At 45.6% G+C, this 19,129-nt stretch overlaps 1 protein-coding gene across 3 annotated transcripts in view; it reads right to left on the bottom strand.

Moving 5' to 3' along the window:
- UGGT1 (UDP-glucose glycoprotein glucosyltransferase 1) overlaps positions 1–19,129 on the bottom strand; it is a 1,185,714-nt gene that overhangs the window by 802,034 nt on the left and 364,551 nt on the right. For all 3 annotated transcript variants that reach the window (XM_069213734.1, XM_069213736.1, XM_069213735.1), the window contains exon 15: positions 12,043–12,128. In XM_069213734.1, the coding sequence (XP_069069835.1) occupies positions 12,043–12,128 (86 nt within the window). The remainder of the gene's footprint in view (positions 1–12,042; positions 12,129–19,129) is intronic.

The raw sequence follows: 19,129 nt of genomic DNA, 5'->3' as shown, positions 1-19,129 counted from the left end.
AAGTAACTTTTTCTGATGGATACTGTTTCTCGCAGATTCCTCATCTTATGGATGAGTACCAAAGCACAGAGTATGTTTCAGAAGACATGAATGTGTAGTGCCGTTCACCAAGGAAGTCAACCAACATAGCCCAGGTAAACAATCCACACTGATTGTATTGTAAAGCAGTAAGGTTTAACAAGGTCAATATAGGCCAAGTCACCACCCAACAAATCTCAACCACTGATGAGCCCCTACTGAGAGCAATAAAGGCTGCCATGCCATCAAAAAACAGGAACAAGGGTCTTCTTTGACCATGTCACAACAGATAAGCATGCAAAAGGTAAACCGGTACAAGATCAAGCACTTAATTGCTGGTCTCCTCTTCTTAACCTCAGTAAAACCCACATAGAGCTGATCAACCACTTTGTGAAGTTGTGGATGTTCAATATAACAAAATACACCAGGCCTGGCTTTCAGTCTGTCGTTTCTCCTCCTCTATTAGAGTCAGGAGGGAAGGAGGATGAAAGAGCATTAAACTGGCCCATACTCAACTCATCCCTTCTAGTAAGGATTCCTAGATGGTAGGTGAAACTGGGAGGATGAGCTGCAGCATAATCTAGCACCACAGACATTAAAGCCTCCCAACATAAATTCCAGGTGCCCAACACTATCCTGCCTGTTGATTTAGTAGACTGTGGTTGGGGTGTTTGATAGAATCTGTATGGTACTCCCTGAGATAGAAAGACCACACCCTCAAAAAAGTTTATATATAGTTGCTACTCCAACACGGACCAAAGGCCAGCAACATTAAGCCTTCCCCATGGGCACGCAAATGAATGAGCATGTGTCCATAACCAGTGACACCTCCAAATTTGGGGAACTGAAAGGATGACGCACCACAAGGTTGGAGGGGAAATATAAACCATTGCAAGCTTGGAACAGATTGGGATATCTGCAAAGTAGCTGACAGGAATCCACTAATACTGGAGCCACTGTTGCCTTGAGCATTGAGGAAGGGCCCTCTTACTCCATCTAGCTAAAGGACTTATAACTATCTCTTGAATATCTGCAGTTGTCCGAGAAGGAAGAAAAACGTACATACAGGTCACGCCTAACACTACACCTATGAAGGTCAACCACGCACGGGGATGATGTGAAACTTCTGGGCACTGATGGTAAAGCCCCATTTATACCCAAGGGGCATGATGCACTGATGATTTTGTGCAGAAGACGCCACCTTCAGCGGTAGCCACTCAAAGTTTGAATACAGCAATTCTTGACACCCTGAGGGAAGGTACGAACACTTGAATACTTGCAGAGCAGTCATCAATCCAAATGGCAGAACTGAAAATGGAAAGAACTTGGATCATATGGCGAACTGGAGGTAATGCCTGTGAGCAGGGAGTATCGGTAGATAAAACTAGGCATTCTTGAGATTTAGTGTCAACAACCAATCTCCTACATTGAGGCTTAACAACCCCATCACAGAGAGAACATTATGAACCAACCCTGCCGAATAATGAGGATTTGGAGACCTAGGTAATTTTATTACTCCATGCTGACACAAAATATTTGATTTGAAGATATCTTTACTGGCAATCGGTGTTATTTTCTTAAATCACACACATCCAACTTCAGGTAACATTATCAATATACAACAAGGTATCAAACAGAATTCATAATCAATGGGCAAGTCTTTAACAAACTACACCCCACTAGGAATTATTGCATTAGTGATTTTATATAACATCTCATACCTTTATCATGACACGTTTTAATCCACTTTTCATTGAAAGATTGTATTTTTCTCCTCTAGCTAGCTCCCAGTCTATTACCTTAAGCCATAGACCATCTTGCATTATTTTGCACTGCTTGTCAATTTCCTTTGCTAGAAAGGTTATTTTTGTCTTCTCTAGCTCTCAAACTGTTATCTTTAGAGTAATTAACATCGCCCTATCTTCACCACCTCCTCCTCCGTATGGATACACAGAAACACTCCTGTAAACTTCTAGCAAGCTACAGAAATTCAAACCTATGTCCAGAGCTCCTGGCTATCTGCATGGTATATCTTAACCATCAAACATGATAACTAAACAATGCCTTCGTGATTGTAGATAAGCCAATGCACACTTTACCTTCATTGCTGACTGCATCTTCTAATAAAATGCTCTTTTTCTTCATCACTCAATTTTGGCTTGTACCATAATATCAAGCCATCAATTGCCTCCTGGTTCCACCAGAATTTTATCTTAATCAAGCTGACAGAGAACAGACCAATGGAGAGTGCAAAAAGGCTGGGAAGCCTGTCAGTCATTGTGACTCTGCAGGAAAGGACATAGCTGATAGCCCCTAGCGTAGCCACGGAAGGAGCGAAAGGAAGTGTGTGGCTGGCGTGGGACCACAGTGAGGCCAAACGACAGGGCAGTGACCCTACTCTCCTTGAGTCAGCACAGTCACCAAAATGGCATCTAAGGGCATGCCCATAAGGAGTGCCTGCACTTCTCCCGAAAAGCCAGATAACCTCAGCCAAGCATGGTGGTAGAGTGCCGTTGATGCAGCAATATATTGAATAAAAAGGCAAGCGGCTGTAGTGCAAGGCTGGTGGAAGAGAAAATCCTCATGAATCCCCTATCCAGTAGAGTGGTAGGGAATGGGCAGTAATTCACTCTGGATGTTGAGGGCTGCATGACCAGGATTGTAGGAGTGGTGTGCTGGTTGGTGACAGCTGGGCGTTTGGGACAGAGGTGTGGTGACATGCAATTATACTGTGCACGGGGGTGAACATGCAGGGTTTGGCCGAGGTCCCGAGCAGGACATCAGAGAGGGATTCATTGAAGGGCAGTAAGGGTGGGATGCATTGGGATGAACAAGTAATTTACTTTCGGTAACACCTTATCTGATAGAGATGTAGTCTAGTTACAGATTATTTACCTTGTGAATTTTCCCTAGGCGTCCGTCTGGATTCGGAGATTTTTCTTGAATAGTGCCCATGCGCGCTGTTACTTGGCGTCAATTGACTCCACATTTGTCGTCCACATCATCTGTGCCGGATGTGACATCGTGGGTCCTTTATAGGCACCATCCCAGCGCGCAGACATCTGTTTCTTTTCACAACTTTACACGCCAAAAGCACAGAGCCACAAAGAACACTGACCACTTGTAAATCAGAACTAAGGCCCTGAAACTGCAGTACCTGTACCTAGAAATCAGTTAGCGAAGCGGGAAAGATAGGATGGTGGGTAAGGAATCTGCAACTAGAATATGTCACTATCGGATAAGGTGTTACCGAAGGTAAGTAACTTGTTCATCTGATAGAAAGTCCTAATTGCAGATTCCTTACCTTGTGAATAGATACCCAAGCAATACCATCCTCATAGGTGGGTCTGCGAACCAAGATCAACTAGAACGTCCTGCAGGACCGAACGGGCAAAGTACTCATCCCTATGGACCTGACTGTCCAGGCAGTAGTGTTTGGTGAATGTGAGCAAGGATGCCCACCATTGTCGACAAAGATATCAAGGACTGGAACTGCGCATGCTAAAGTAGTAGTAGCAGCAGCCGCTGTAGTAGAATGAGCATGCAAACCTTCAGGTGGGTTGCTTCTTGGCCAAACTCTTTGTGTCCAGTTCGGAGCCACAAGGAGGACTTGGAACTGGTTGTTCTTGATCTTGAGAACTCTGGGCAGAAGTAGTATGGGCAGAAAGGGGTAGAGAAGGGCTGAGTTCCACTCAAGACGAAACGCGTTGTCAAATGATTGTCAACTCGGAAACTCCAATGCTTAATACTGCTGTGTAGGAAGATGACCTGGGGTGCGGTGAGCACCTATTGTGTAATCATCTTATACCAGATACATGTATCCCCTATTAGTGAGGTGTAGACAGTGTCTAGGAAGCCAGGGCTCTCTAGCAGGAGCTGTGGGTGAGCAGCCAAGACTTAGCTAGGAGACACGCAAAGCTTATGCAATACCACTATATTCACACAGCACTTACACACATGAAAGAACCACACACTATTACAAAAATAAAGGTACTTTATTATTGTAACACAAATACTAAAATACTGAATAAGCAATGATCTACTAGCAGGTGAGTAAACACACTACTTTGCAAACATCAGTAATCAGAAATGGGCATAGACAGTAATAGAAAACAGTGCAATAACAGAAAATAATTGAGTCCCTAGGGAGAGATCAAACCATATACTAAGTAAATGGAATGCTGAAGGCAGGCCCCACCCAAGAAAGTGCAATCTGTAGAGGGGAGCTGGACGAAAAAGGAACCCTAAAAGGTAATTACCAGAGTGCCACCCTGCGACCAGGAGAGAAGAGGTAAGTACCTGGTTTTTCGCCAAATCCAAAGGTAAACTTTGTACAAGGACTTTGCAAGATGCAAGCAAGGCTGGAAGAAACCGAAGATTAATCCTGACAGAAGAGGACCGGCAAATGAAGGGGATCAAGTCCAGTTCCAGTTGCAGTATCCAGTTGGGGCTGGAACCACTACCAACCCTTCTGGAGATTCAGGACCAGGTCAACTGTGAAGACCAGGAGTTGGATATGCAGCACAGGTGCAGGAGAGGAGTCCCAGAAGGGATGCAGTCAATGTCCCACATCGGAAGAAGAGTTGGAGTCAGTCAGTGGTGTGGAAAAACCACCAACAAGCCTTGGCAAAGGCAAGAGTTTTAGAAGAAGAGTTGCAGAGCTGCTAGGGACCAGGAAGGTCTGAGGGGACTCAATCCAGGGAGGGGAGTCCCAGGCGACCCTCAGCAGTGAGGAGAGACAAAAGTCGAGGATGCAACCTCCACAGGCAACTCACAGGTAGCAGGCACGGGAGTCGCAGTGAGGCCCACTCATCACACCTGGAGAAGAGTCCCACGTCGCTGGAGCAGCAGGCAGGAGACTGTGCTTTGGAGGGAAGAGTGCTGGCGGAAGAGGCTACACAGAGCATGAAGATCCTTTGGAAGAAGAGTCAAGAAGCCTTGGTAGCTGCAAGAGTCGCGGTGCATATGGGTACTGTCCTTCAAGGAGAGGCAAAGACTCCCCACCTCCCAAGTTGGAAAGCTTAAAGAGGAGATCGAGAGGACCACTGCAGACCACCACCTGTGTTGCAGGATCCACACAGATGCAAGAGAGGATCTACGCGGCCGGTCGTTGATGCAGTTGGTGCCTGCGGATTCAGGGGAGTGACTCCTTCAGTCTCAGGGAGATTCCTTCTTGCTTCTTGGAGCAGACTGAGACTTGCCGCCCTCAAAGGATGAACACCGGAGAAATGTATCATGCTGGAAGGAGCTGGAGAAACAATGTTGCAGAGCGAAGTCATTGCTGGAGCTACTGATCGTAGGTTTCTGTGAAGTCCAGTTGTGGTTCCAGTGGCTAGAAGTCGAAGTAAACATTGCAGAGGAGTCCTGCTGGAATCTTGGATTTCGAATTTGAGGACCCAACCAGGAGACAGACCCTAAATAGCCCTGAAAGGGGGATTTGTCCACCTATCAGGAGGGAGCTGTGACGTCACCTGCCTGACCTGGCCCCTCTGATGCTCCCAGAGGCCTCCGCCCACATTAGATTTAAGATGGCAGAATCCAGAGGCTACCTGGAGGAGCTCTGGGCACCACCCCTGGGTTGATGATGGACAGGGGAGTGGTTACTCCCTACTCCCCTTTCCATTGTCTAGTTTCGCACCAGAGCAAGGGCCAGCGGTCTCTGGACTGGTGCAAACTGGTCTATGCAAGGAGAACACCAAATGTGCCCTTCAAAGCATACCAGTGGCTTGGGGAGGCTACCCCTCCCAAGCCATGTAAAGGTGCCCCAATGCCCTGGGTACCTAGGTACCATATACTATGGACTTACATGGGGGCACCAGTATGCCATTTGTAGGGTGCACAAAGTCAGGAACAACCAAATTTGGAGGGAGAGAGCACAGTCACTAGGGTCCTGGTTAGCAGGATCCCAGTGAACACAGTCAAAAACATTTGGACAGCAGGCAAAAGGTGGGGATAACCATGCCAAAAAGAGGGTACTTTCCTACAGCCGACATTCTGCGTTTTTTGTGGACGAGAACAGATCTAACCAAGGCTCTCCCCACTGCTGAAAGACATCTTGTGCCACCTCTGGATGGAAGATGGAGACGGCATTTGTGATCGACTAAACTCTGTCAGCTGAATTTTTCCCTCCGACGTTAAGAGCACGTTAGAAGTTCAACCATCGGGGAACTTCCCTGATGTTTCAGCCACGTCTAGAGGCGCAGAGCCTCTAGACAAAGGGTCCACGATCCTACTCCGACTTGCTTGTTGCAGTACCACATGGCGGTGGTGTTGTCCATCAACACCTGCACTACCCTACCTTTGAGAGAGGGAAGAAATGCTTTTAATGCTAGTATGATCGTCCAGAGCTCCAAAAGGTTGATGTGGTGTCCAGACTCCGGCAAAGTCCAGATTTCTCAGACCTACCCCTCTCCCAGGCGGGCGCCCCATCCCAGAAGAGATGCAATGTCACTACTGGGGTATAGGGCAGGGACAGGGATCTACCTCTGGCTCAATCACAGTTCATTAGCCACCACTGTAGATCTTGCACAGTTCTCTCTGAGATCTGGACCATGTAAGGAAAGATCCCCCTGATGCAGCGTCCACTGGAATTTCAGGTTTCACTGCAGAGCCCGCATATGCTATCTGGCATGTGACACCAGTAGGATGCAGGAGGCCATGAGATCCAGCAGCCTCAGGGTCATTCTTACCGAAATCCAGGATGGAGGCTGAAAGATCAGTATCATAGCCTGAATATCCCAGAATCGTAGGTCGGGAGGATAAGCCAGAAACCGCAATGTGTCCAGAACAACTCAGATGAAAGGAAACGTCTGCGAGGGAGTAAGGTGTGATTTTGGCACGTTGATAGTAAACTCTAGCGAATGCAGGAAGTCCACCGTAGTCTGGAGGTGGGAGACAACAGCCTGGGGTGAGCCCGCCTTCAACAGCCAGTCGTCAAGGTAGGGGAAGACTGAACCCCTGATCTGCGCAGATGAGCTGCCACCAATTACATCACCATGGTGAACACCCAAGGGGCGCTGGTAAGGCTAAAAGGGAGAACGATTAACTGAAAGTGCTCGTGGCCCACCATGAACTGAAAGAAACATCTTTGGGCAGGCAGGAGGGTAATATGGAAATCTGTATCCTGCAAGTCCAACACTACCATCCAGGGCCCAGGGCAGATAAAACCTCGGACAGTGAGCATTTTGAACTTCTACTTGTTGAGAAAAAGATTGAGGAGTGGAAGGTCTAGGAAAGGGCAGAGGACCTTGTCCTTTTTGGGAACCAAAAAGTAGTGGGAGTAACAACCACAACCTACGTCTGGCAAGGGAGCTCCCTCTCTGTGGCTCCCTAGGCCAAGAGTAACTTCCTCTCATCAAAGTGCGAAGTGATCCTCGTCATTTGATCTTAAGATGGTGGCAAGGATAGAAGAGTAGTCTCGAAGGGGAGACCGATAGGTCCCTGTTTCAAGAAAACAGTGGATTCCACATCCCGGACCACGAAGAGGCTGGGCAGCATGCGTGTCATGGTGGGTGGAGGGACCAAGCGTGGCTGGACACTCCTTCCGTAACCACAAAAGGGGCGAAGAGCAGACTGAGGGGGACGAGGGGCCACCGCGAGGCCCAAAGATTTAGCTGTAGCACAAGAATCATTGAAGCCCTTGAGCGCAGTGTAGGAAAGTACAATTTTTCTAGCATAGTTACCCCCATTTTTTGCCACTTACCTCTGGTGTTTTCATCTACCCCCATCCCCCAGCTAGCTACCACACTTAACTTGGTTGGGTTCACTATTTCCCATTCCACTTACTCAGTATATGGTTTGCCCCCCCAATAGGGCACTATACATTTAATGCTATTTCTGCTTGTTATTTTGTGTATATATTTTGTGTGGAAATCACCAGCGAAAGCTGTACCATTGCCAGTCTAGTAGTTTGTGCTGTAATAAAGAATATTTTTCAACACTTGTGTGGTTCTTTCTTGTGTGGGAGTTAATGTCTGCCTATTGTGGTATTGCAAGTGTTTTACAATCCTCCTGGATAAGCATCAGCTGCTCGCCTCAGCTACCCCTAGAGAGCGTTTGCTATCTGGAAACCTAAACAGTATCATTAGGGTTGCATGGACTCAATATAGGGTGCCACACCATAGGTGTACACCATAAACTGAGCCAGCCTCCTAAACGCAGTCGCCCTGGGAAGTGGAGGCTTGGATAACCAAGCTTGCACAGCTGAGGTGTTATATTGGGAATCCTGTGTTATCTAGAGCAGAGCAATGGCAGCAGGCAACATACCTATTCACAGGAGCCCCTGTGCTGCGTTTTGACCAAATACCTAGAAGGACATCCGTTAGTGGCTTCATTAAAGGGAAGCAGGGGTTCAGAGGATGAAGCCCCAGGCTGAAGCACCTCTTTCAGGAGGTTAGTCCTGCCTGCCGCTGAAGGCAGCTGAAGATCCAGGACTTTGGCTGCTCTCTGCAACAGCACTGAATATGAAGTACCTTCCTCCGTAGCTATGGTAAGAGGAGAGAGCATGACCGCATCTGGGGAGGTTTCCAGCCTGCTGGCTTCACCTATGTCCCCATGCCAGTACATGGGGGTCACGGAGCTGGTATTTTAAAGGGTCCAGCGACCCGTCCCCTTTCTCACAATAACCTAGCACATAATAATAAGGCTCAGGATCAGCACAGGAATTAGCGTTGTGCAATGCCCATCGGCTCCATGTCGGAGTTAGCAATGAGAATGGGGCAGTGCCACCTGGGGGCACAGGTGGCGCCAGGAGCGTCCAAGTCAGGACAAGCGCCCGGGGAAGGTCGAAGTGGTACGACCAGTGCTGGATCTGATCCATGAATGGATCCATGGGTGCCCCTCGGAGCGAAGGCTCAAGCTGCCAGCGTGGAACCCGAATGAGTCTCCTCCAACTCCGCGAGGCCCGAAGGCACAGCAGGAGAGTTGGACTGCCCAAAGATGAGGCGCATGGCCTCATGTAACTCTTTAATCTGGGCAGGGGGTCACTCTGGCTTCCAGAAACTTGGAGAAGCATGAAGTCAGCCCAGACGCAGGCGCCACAGAGGGAGGCCTTGTTTGACTAAGCTCCCTTATCTAGTAGGTCGATGGGCAAGGTGAAGTCGAAGATCGGTTCACCTTTTTTTTTTTTTTTTTTTTTTTTTTTTTAACTTTTTCTTAAGCCTCGACTTACCCGGACGTCTCGAGGACTGGGAGTGGGAAGAAGAAGATGGGGGGCTTGATAACCAAACTCAAGATTTTCCTCTTGTCTGAGACATATGCAGAGCTGAGCGCCAGGTCGTCACCAGCTTCAGGATCAGGATTCGTGCCCAGCATTCGGAGAACTCTGGGTCTCAGTCACGCTCCAGGCCCAAAGGGACACTAGATGTGGATCTGTCACCGACATCACCCGACAATGGGAATCTCCGGGTTAGAATTCAGTCTTTCCTCAAAGCACCAGGGGCTATACAATTCGAAAGAAACAGACAAAAAGTTTAAAAAAAAAAAAAAAAAAAAGGCCAGTTAAGAATTACTGAGGGGTATCTCTCTTCAGATCAGCACTGGCTGGCACGGAAAGAAAAGGGTGGCACCTATATAGGACCCGCAACATCATACCCGGGGGCAGAAGATGCTGACAACTGACATGGAGCCGACTGACGCCACCTAACTGCTCAAGAAAAATCTCCAAATCCAGACTGACACCTGGGGAAAATTCACAAGGTAAGTAATCTGCAACTAGAAGTCGCTATCAGATGAAGTACCTTAGTCAAGACATTAGTCTTGATTTTCATTGAAGACAACTGGAGGTCAAGGACCTCAGCTGCCCTCTGCACTATCACAGCAGAAGATGCTCCCTCCTCTGTAGCCACACTTGGAGAAGAGACCGCCCCAGGGTGAGGTATCCAGGCCACTGGCATCTCCCAGCCCCTCATACCAGTTATCAAGTTGGGCTAAAGGGTATTCATGGGGGTCAGGGTACCTTGTAAGGATCTTCAGATCAAACCCAGACAAAATCCCCACAGGGTCAGCCAAGGGAAGGAGGCACTGTTTCCAACTCAGACAGGCACTGGGGTCCGGTCATTGTCGACACTCAAAAACTCCAGTCTGGCTCTGAGTCGGGAATTACTATGGGTTTGCAGCACCGGGAATGGCGCCACAGGACCAAACCCCAGCAGACGTCATTGATTCCCAACTAGAGTTGGCCCAGATCCTGGAATAGATCCAGTGTCTAGCGTGCATTAAGGGCGAACGCACCAGCAGAAGTCCAATCATGCGCCTCCCAGACCTGTGTGGCCCAATTCCTCCAGAGGAGTCTACACACCAAGGCTTGGGCCTCACACTGTAATGCTATCTGTATTTAACCACCGGCCTCATCCTGGCACATTTAGTGCTTAGCTTAGCTTCAAACAACATCACATTGGTGGCGCAAGTATTTTTCTGTGCACAGTTTGTTAAACTGTTTTCACTCTTCTTACTAGGGAAAGGAGCAAAACATGGGGGAGCTCTGAAGATAAGCAGGTATCAGGCTGAGAATGTTTATGACAGAGCACGGCATAGCTCGGTCGTGGAAAAACAGTGAGATTTGACCAGTCTGATGCATGCTTTCTCAACACTGACCTGACATAGCCAATGGGTGAATTTCACAACTTACTCAAAGGGAGGGGGGTTTCTAGAACCTTCCTCCTAAGTTTTTTTAAAAATATATAAGATGGGGAAGCTTGACAACTGAGAGAAGAAGGAACTCCTCTGGGAAGGGATGCCTTGCCCAGAAAATAATCCCACTGCAGGTGGTCTCCCTCCTGTTTATGTTGTCCAGGGTTCCACGACCTGAAGTAGGGAGACAAAGGGATGAAGTTGGTGGCAAGCCCCATGGTGATGCATTTCTAATTCTTATTTTTAGCTTTGCAGTGTGCATGCATGAATATATAATCACTGTATACAGTATATACATTGTTGAAGTATTGCATTTTCTATGTTTCTGTGATCATTATTATTCTACTGCTATGATTATTTTTAGAATTGCACCTGTTGCTGCATTTGAAATAAAAGCTCACGTTATTCTTTTCATTTATGTAACTTGGGAAGTCCCTTCATAAATTCATTACTCAGACTATGAGTGCTGTATTCTTTGCATTCCTTTCATTTTGTTTCCTCTCAGTCTGAAGCAGAGCTGAACAAACACATGGAGTAGGGAGTCTTGACTTGTGATGTTGTTCCTCCACCTCCTATGATAACTTGGACCAGGGCAGTGAACTCAAAGAGCGCTTCGACTTCTCAAACTTCTTATGTTTATGAGGCTGACCCAACAAATACTGTGATCGTGATGACTGTTGGAAATGACTCCAAGCGGGCCCGAGACCTTCCACATGACTGGGATCTGGAGCAGTGCAGAGTCTTCAATTTTGGTTACCAGGAGCTAAGGCTTCAACTCCTGAATCGCCTTTGGTTTCACAGTGCTGCAATCAGGGCTGTTCCTATAGTCGTGGTCCAGCTCCAGGTACCAGACAAACCAGATGTGGGTCTGTCACAGACATCTGGCTGTGACAGGCCCCAAAGGGTTCAAATCCTACTGGCTTTTAAGGGTACATCCCTAGCACACTGGGAGCAAAAAAGTGCTAAAAAAAATACCAACAGAATGTTGTAACAGGGAAGAAAACATGACCCAGGAACATCTTCCAGATCCAAGCTGTTGGCACAGAAAGAAAGGAGTTTATTTCAGTGCGCTGGGGTGGCACCCATATAAGCACTATACATGTTGCATCCAGCACAGCCAGTGCAGAGCTGTTTGACTCCATCTAACCACGTGCAGAGGTACTGCTCAAGATTTTTCGGATTCAGTCTGATGTCTAGGGATATTTTAAGGGAACAGTGGCTATAAGTCTCTATCAGATAAGTTAAATGAAATGAATAAAGAAAAACATGCAAGCGCCTGATAAGAATAAAGAAGTATACGAGTGAACCCAAAAAAGTAAACTGACATGAGAAAAATCAAATAGCAAATTTACAAATAAACAAATGGAAAAAGAAAATAAATAGGCACATACTTACCGCAGAGGCATGTGGTTACTTAAGAACATTTCTGCGACATTTATCAAATCAGCTGTGCTCTCATGGACTGGGTCAACAAGGAGAATCTGTAACAAACCAACAGGTACCTTTAAAAAATCATGTTCTTGTATCCTCATAATACCACTTGCAGATGATTCTGGTAACTCAACAAACTTTAAATGGTCAATTAATGTGATGCTTCATATGTCAAAATGGCTATTCTAATTCAGACTTGCATAGAAAGACAAATTGCGTGTTGGAATGAGATATATCGTCTACAAACCATAATGATCACTGTTGGAATATTTAGAATCAGACTAGTATATCTCCAAAGTGAACACTTAGGTCAACATTAAGGCATGTTCAGCTGGAAATGATTACGGGTCATATTATTGTCTCTCTCACTTAGGTTTTCAAAGTTCTCTTAGAGGGGTCTCATATCAGAATGTTAGTTTATATCAAAGGGAGCATCAACGGCATCAAAAGAGTGCCTCTTACTGAAACTTTTCCTGTGTTATTCAGACTCAAGTCTTTTGTTAGACTTGCACCTGTCTCCCTTTGCATCACAACAATGGCTTTGCAAGCACCCGACAAGCAACTTAAATCAGTCATGCTTCTCTCTACTAGGAATTCAGAGCCAGGAAGAGACAGCTTATTAAAAAGTCTGCTTTACAGACCCAGTCAATGCAATGTGATCTTTAGTGGGTTTTTTTAAAGACAAGTTTGCTTTTGTAACTTTTGGGTAAAAGTTTGTTTTGTTTGTGATATAATTCACTATATCATGTCCGTAAGAATAAACTTTACAAAAAAAAAAAATTCAAACAAAAAAAATTAATGAACATAAGGAAATGAAAATGTTATCCTTGATCACAAAGTTAAAAAAAAAAATCTACATAACTGGCCATGTAGACAGCATATGCAATACTGTTAGTGTCTGCCAATATATAAGTGCACCACTGCCCAGTCAATTTGAACGTGTTTCTAGAGTAGTATTTTCTGACATATGTATAATAATCAGCATGGCAATACTTTTGTCCATAACAAACTTGCCCTACTGAAATGAAGAACATTGGAACAGTCTATAAATCCCCACACCTTTACATTTCATAGGGAGCACATTCATTTGCTATGTAACTGCAGATCCTGCACCTATATAAAATAACCAGGTGTCAGACTGGATCCTGAAGATTGAAACAGCATTGCTCCTGCGCATCAATAGCAGGCACCATGTGGCTCTGCTTTGACTTTGCTCTGCCCCAGAAGTGACGATAGAGCCAAATATAAATGCCACCCCTGTGCATCAACTTATGTTTCTTTCTTAACTTTCCCTGCACCCTAGGATGTGAAGCCCAACAATATTCAGAAGTAACAGTATGCACATCTGTAATCTGGGTTATTTTCAGATGGAAAAAGACACCACTCCATCGGGGATGATAGAGGGCTGTGTGGAATCTTTGGTAAGACACAATATCCACTAGAAAGAGAGCTTCCAAAGGTAAGTAACTTGTTCTTCTGATGTATTCTTCTAACCCCAGATTCCTCACCTTTAGAATATATACCAAAGTAGTACCTCCCAAATTGGTGGGTCTGTGGAATGGCTCATTAAGCAAAAGACCTACAGGAATGAATAGGCAAAATGCACTTCCCATTGGGCCTTGCTATCCAAGCAGTAGTGCTTTGTAAAGATGTGTACGGGTGCCCCTGTTGCAGCCCGACAGGTGTCAAGAACCAGTACTCTTTGTGCCAGAGCAGTGGTAGCAGTCTTGGCCCTGGAGGAATGGGCCCTCAACCTTTCTGGAGGTTGCCTTGTGACCATGCAAAGCAGATTTTAATGCAGAGGGTTATTCACCTCGACAAAGTCTTCTTCTGCACTACCTGGTCTTTCTTTGCCCAAGAGAATCTAACAAAGAGTTGATTGTCTACCCGGTGGTCTTTGGGACGAATGATGTAAAAGATTAAAGCTTCTTTTGAATCCAGTCGAAGGAGTTTCTCCTCGTCTTTCAAGGGGTGTAGCAGTGCAAAAAGTGGTTGGAGACTTGAAGTCAGTCAAATCTTTTAGAAAGATGGCTGCCTTTGTCCTGAACATCACTTTGTCTGGGAAAAATGTGGTGTAAGGTGGCTGCAGAAAGCCTGAGCTTACTCATGCGGCAAACCAAAGTCAAAGCGACCAGAAACAGTCTTCAGAGTCAGGAGAAACAGGGAACTGCTGTGCATTGCTTCAAATGCTGTGCACATGAGGGAAGTGAGGATCAAATTAAGATCACACAAGAGGCAGAAGCGGTTAGCCATAGAGGAGTCCCATGCTCCATGTGATGCAAAATATGTCTTAGAGAGCCTTTATAGGAAATCCAGCCACTAAAGTTTTGACACTGCACATTCTCTGAGGTTGCGACATTTTCTAGCCAGGATTCTCACAATTACTGAATCGAACAAGGAGTTGATTGTCACCTGGGTCACCTTAGTGAATAAGCTATTTGTGACATGCAAGGTGCCACTAGCTGAGCTTGTCCGCCCTGGCATTCAAAGATCCCCCCTGAGGTGCTTCATAACCAGGAAAATGTCCGATCAATCCAGTCAAAGAGATGAATTGCATCTTGGCACTGGATCCTGAACCCCACCTATCCCTGTTTATTTTAGTACCATATTGCAGTGGTATTGTCTGCGAGAACCTGAAAAACCCTCCATTTGATGGAGAGTAAAAAGGCTTTCAGAGCCAGGTGAATGGCCTGTAACTCCAACAGGGTAATGTGGGGATAGGTTTCCACCAGGGAAAAGAGTCCTCTGATCTCCATCTCTTCCAGATGAATGCCTCATCCCAGCAGCAACGCATCCATCACCACTATCAGCTCTGGGTGGGATAGGCAGAGGGGTCTACTACTGGTTAACCTGAGGTCAAGCTGCTGTCACTGCAGATCTTTTGCAGTCCTGTACTAAAATAGGTATGTTTGACCACTGACTGTGTTGCACCGCTTTGCATATTAGTTGTTTAGTGTTCACCAGTTGCAGATTACATTTTGTATTCAGTTTAGCTGCCTATTGACTTTATCATGGCGTTAGACATTGCAGTTAAGCGTGTTTTCCCACATGGTAAAATGTGCTTGTTTTTCATATTTCTTTCTCACCAAACAATTAGTCAGTCAACATGATAAGAAATGAAAATGTCACTTACCCAGTGTACATCTGTTCGTGGCATCAGTCGCTGGAGATTCACATGTTCTGCATAGCTCGCCATCTGGTGTTGGGTCGGAGTGTTACAAGTTGTTTTTCTTCGAAGAAGTCTTTCGAGTCACGGGACCGAGTGACTCCTTCTTCTGTCTCCATTGCGCATGGGCGTCGACTCCATCTTCGATTGTTTTCCCCGCAGAGGGTGAGGTAGGAGTTGTGTTGTAGTAATAGTGCCCATGCAATGGAGTGACTAAGTATGTACCTATTTAAGGTTAAAATAATATATATACAAATGTACAAAGTTGAAGCTAACTTCCGAACTGCTACAGGCTCCCGGGGAGGTGGGTGGGCACATGTGAATCTCCAGCGACTGATGCCACGAACAGATGTACACTGGGTAAGTGACATTTTCAGTTCGATGGCATCTGTCGCTGTATATACACATGTTCTGCATAGACTAGTAAGCAGTTATCTCCCCAAAAGCGGTGGCTCAGCCTGTAGGAATGGAAGTGGTTTGAAATAATGTTCTTAACACGGCTTGACCTACTGTGGCTTGCTGTGCGGATAACACGTCTACACAGTAGTGCTTGGAGAACGTGTGTGGCGTAGACCATGTGGCTGCCTTACATATTTCTTGCATTGGGATGTTTCCTAGAAAGGCCATGGTAGCACCTTTTTTTCTGGTTGTGTGCCCTTGGTGTAATGGGCAGTTGTCGTTTTGCTTTAAGGTAGCAGATTTGGATGCATTTAACTATCCATCTGGCTATACCTTGTTTTGATATTGGGTTTCCTGCATGAGGTTTTTGGAATGCAATAAATAGTTGTTTAGTCTTTCTGATGTTTTTCGTTCTGTCAATGTAGTACATTAATGCTCTTTTGACATCTAATGTATGTAGTGCCCTCTCAGCCACGGAATCTGGCTGTGGGAAGAACACTGGTAGTTCCACTGTTTGATTTAGGTGGAACGGTGAAATAACCTTTGGTAAAAATTTAGGATTAGTCCTTAGGACGACTTTATTTTTGTGTAGTTGTATAAAAGGTTCTTGTATTGTAAACGCCTGAATTTCGCTTACTCTTCTTAGAGATGTAATGGCGATGAGAAATGCAACCTTCCAGGTTAGGAACTGTATTTCGCAAGAGTGCATGGGTTCAAAAGGTGGACCCATGAGTCTTGTTAAGACAACATTTAAGTTCCATGAAGGAACAGGTGGTGTTCTTGGTGGTATAATTCTTTTAAGGCCTTCCATGAATGCTTTAATGACTGGTATCCTATATAGGGAAGTTGAATAGGTAGTCTGCAGGTATGCAGATATTGCCGCAAGGTGTATTTTAATGGAAGAGAAGGCTAGGTTAGATTTTTGTAAGTGAAGCAAGTAACCCACCACGTCCTTTGGAGTTGCGTGTAAAGGTTGGATCTGATTATGATGGCAGTAGCAGACAAACCTCTTCCATTTACTTGCATAGCAGTGCCTAGTGGACGGCCTTCTGGCTTGCTTTATGACGTCCATACATTCTTGGGTAAGTTGTAAGTGTCCGAATTCTAGGATTTCAGGAGCCAGATTGCTAGATTCAGCGATGCTGGATCTGGATGTCTGATCTGTTGGTTGTGTTGTGTTAACAGATCCGGCCTGTTGGGCAATTTGATGTGGGGTACTACTGATAGGTCTAGCAGTGTTGTGTACCAGGGTTGCCTTGGTGCTATTAAAATGAGTTTGAGTTTGTTTTGACTCAATTTGTTTACCAGATAAGGAAGGAGAGGGAGAGGAGGAAAAGCGTAGGCAAATATCCCTGACCAGTTCATCCATAGGGCATTGCCTTGGGACTGCCTGTGTGGGTATCTGGATGCGAAGTTTTGGCATTTTGCGTTCTCTCTTGTTGCAAACAAGTCTATTTGAGGTGTTCCCCAGAGTCTGAAGTAAGTGTTTAGAATTTGGGGGTGAATTTCCCATTCGTGGACCTGTTGGTGATCTCGAGAGAGATTGTCTGCAAGTTGATTCTGGATCCCTGGAATAAACTGCGCTATTAGGCGAATGTGGTTGTGAATTGCCCATTGCCATATATTCTGTGCTAGAAGGCTCAACTGCGTTGAGTGTGTCCCCCCCTGTTTGTTCAGATAATACATTGTTGTCATGTTGTCTGTTTTGACAAGAATGTATTTGTGAGTTATAATTGGTTGGAAAGCCCTTAATGCTTGAAAAACTGCTAGCATTTCTAGGTGATTTATATGCAGTTTTGTTTGATGAACGTTCCATTGTCCTTGTATGCTGTGTTAATCGAGGTGTGCTCCCCACCCTGTCATGGAAACATCTGTTGTTATTACGTATTGTGGCACTGGGTCTTGGAATGGCCGCCCTTTGTTTAAATTTATACTGTTCCACCATAGAAGCGAGAGGTAAGTTTGGCGGTCTATCAACACCAGATCTAGAAGGTGACCCTGTGCTTGTGACCATTGTGATGCTAGGCACTGTTGTAAGGGCCTCATGTGTAGTCTTGCGTTCGGGACAATGGCTATGCATGAAGACATCATGCCTAGGAGTTGTAATATCATCTTTGCTTGTATTGTTTGTGTTGGATACATGCGTTGTATGATCTTGTTGAAATTTTGAATTCTTTGTGGACTTGGAGTGGCTACTCCTTTTGTTGTGTCTATTATGGCTCCCAGGTATTGTTGTACTTTGCACGGCAAAATGTTGGATTTTGCAAAGTTGACGGTGAAACCTAGTTTGTAGAGGGTTTGCATGATTTGATTTGTGTGTTGTAAGCACTTTGTTAGTGAATTGGTTTTGATTAGCCAGTCGTCTAGATACGGGAATACATGTATTTGCTGCCTTCTGATGTGTGCAGCCATTACTGCTAGACATTTTGTAAAGACTCTTGGTGCGGTTGTTAAACCAAAAGGCAATACTTTGAATTGGTAATGTATTCCTTTGAATACGAACCGTAGGTATTTCCTGTGCGACGGATGTATTGGTATATGGAAATACGCGTCTTTGAGGTCTAAGGTTGTCATGTAGTCCTGTAGTTTTAGCAATGGTAACACTTCTTGTAGCGTGACCATGTGAAAGTGGTCTGATTTGATGTAGGTGTTTAGTATTCTGAGGTCTAGGATTGGTCTCAGTGTTTTGTCCTTTTTTGGTATTAAGAAGTACAGTGAATAGACTCCTGTGTTTGTTTGTGTGTTTGGTACTAATTCGATTGCATTCTTTTGCAATAGTGCTTGAACTTCTATTTCCAGAAGTTCGGAATGTTGTTTTGATAAATTCTGTGCTTTTGGTGGTATGTTTGGAGGGAATTGTAGGAATTCTATGCAATAACCATGTTGGATAATTGCTAAGACCCAAGTGTCTGTAGTTATTTCCTCCCATGCTTTGTAATAATGACCTATTCTTCCCCCCACTGGTGTTGTGTGGAGGGGTGAGTGACATCTGAGTCACTGCTTGGTTGTAGGGGTTTTGGGGCTTTGAAATTTTCCTCTATTCCTAGGGAATTGCCCTCCTCTGTATTGGCCCCGAAAGCCTCCCCTGTACTGTCCCTGGTAGCTGGACAGTGTTGCCTGCGAGGTGCTGGCTTGTGTGGCCTGACCCCGAAACCCCCCTCTAAAGGGTGTCTTGCGGAAGGTGCTGTAGGTTCCTCTGCTCTGCGGGGAGTAGAGTGCGCCCATGGCTTTAGCAGTGTCAGTGTCTTTTTTAAGTTTTTCGATTGTCGTGTCCACTTCTGGTCCGAACAGTTGTTTTTCGTTGAATGCCATATTGAGCACTGCCTGCTGTATCTCTGGTTTGAACCCAGACGTTCTTAGCCATGCGTGCCTTCTAATGGTCACAGATGTATTAATTGTTCTTGCAGCTGTGTCTGCTGCGTCCATAGAAGATCATATCTGGTTATTTGATATGTTCTGTCCTTCCTCAACCACCTGCTTTGCCCT

This window comes from Pleurodeles waltl, chromosome 11, assembly GCF_031143425.1.
Source record: "Pleurodeles waltl isolate 20211129_DDA chromosome 11, aPleWal1.hap1.20221129, whole genome shotgun sequence".
In the NCBI taxonomy this organism is placed as follows: domain Eukaryota; kingdom Metazoa; phylum Chordata; class Amphibia; order Caudata; family Salamandridae; genus Pleurodeles; species Pleurodeles waltl.
Note: the sequence above shows the minus strand (reverse complement) of the source record. Positions and strands in the feature narration are given on the sequence as shown.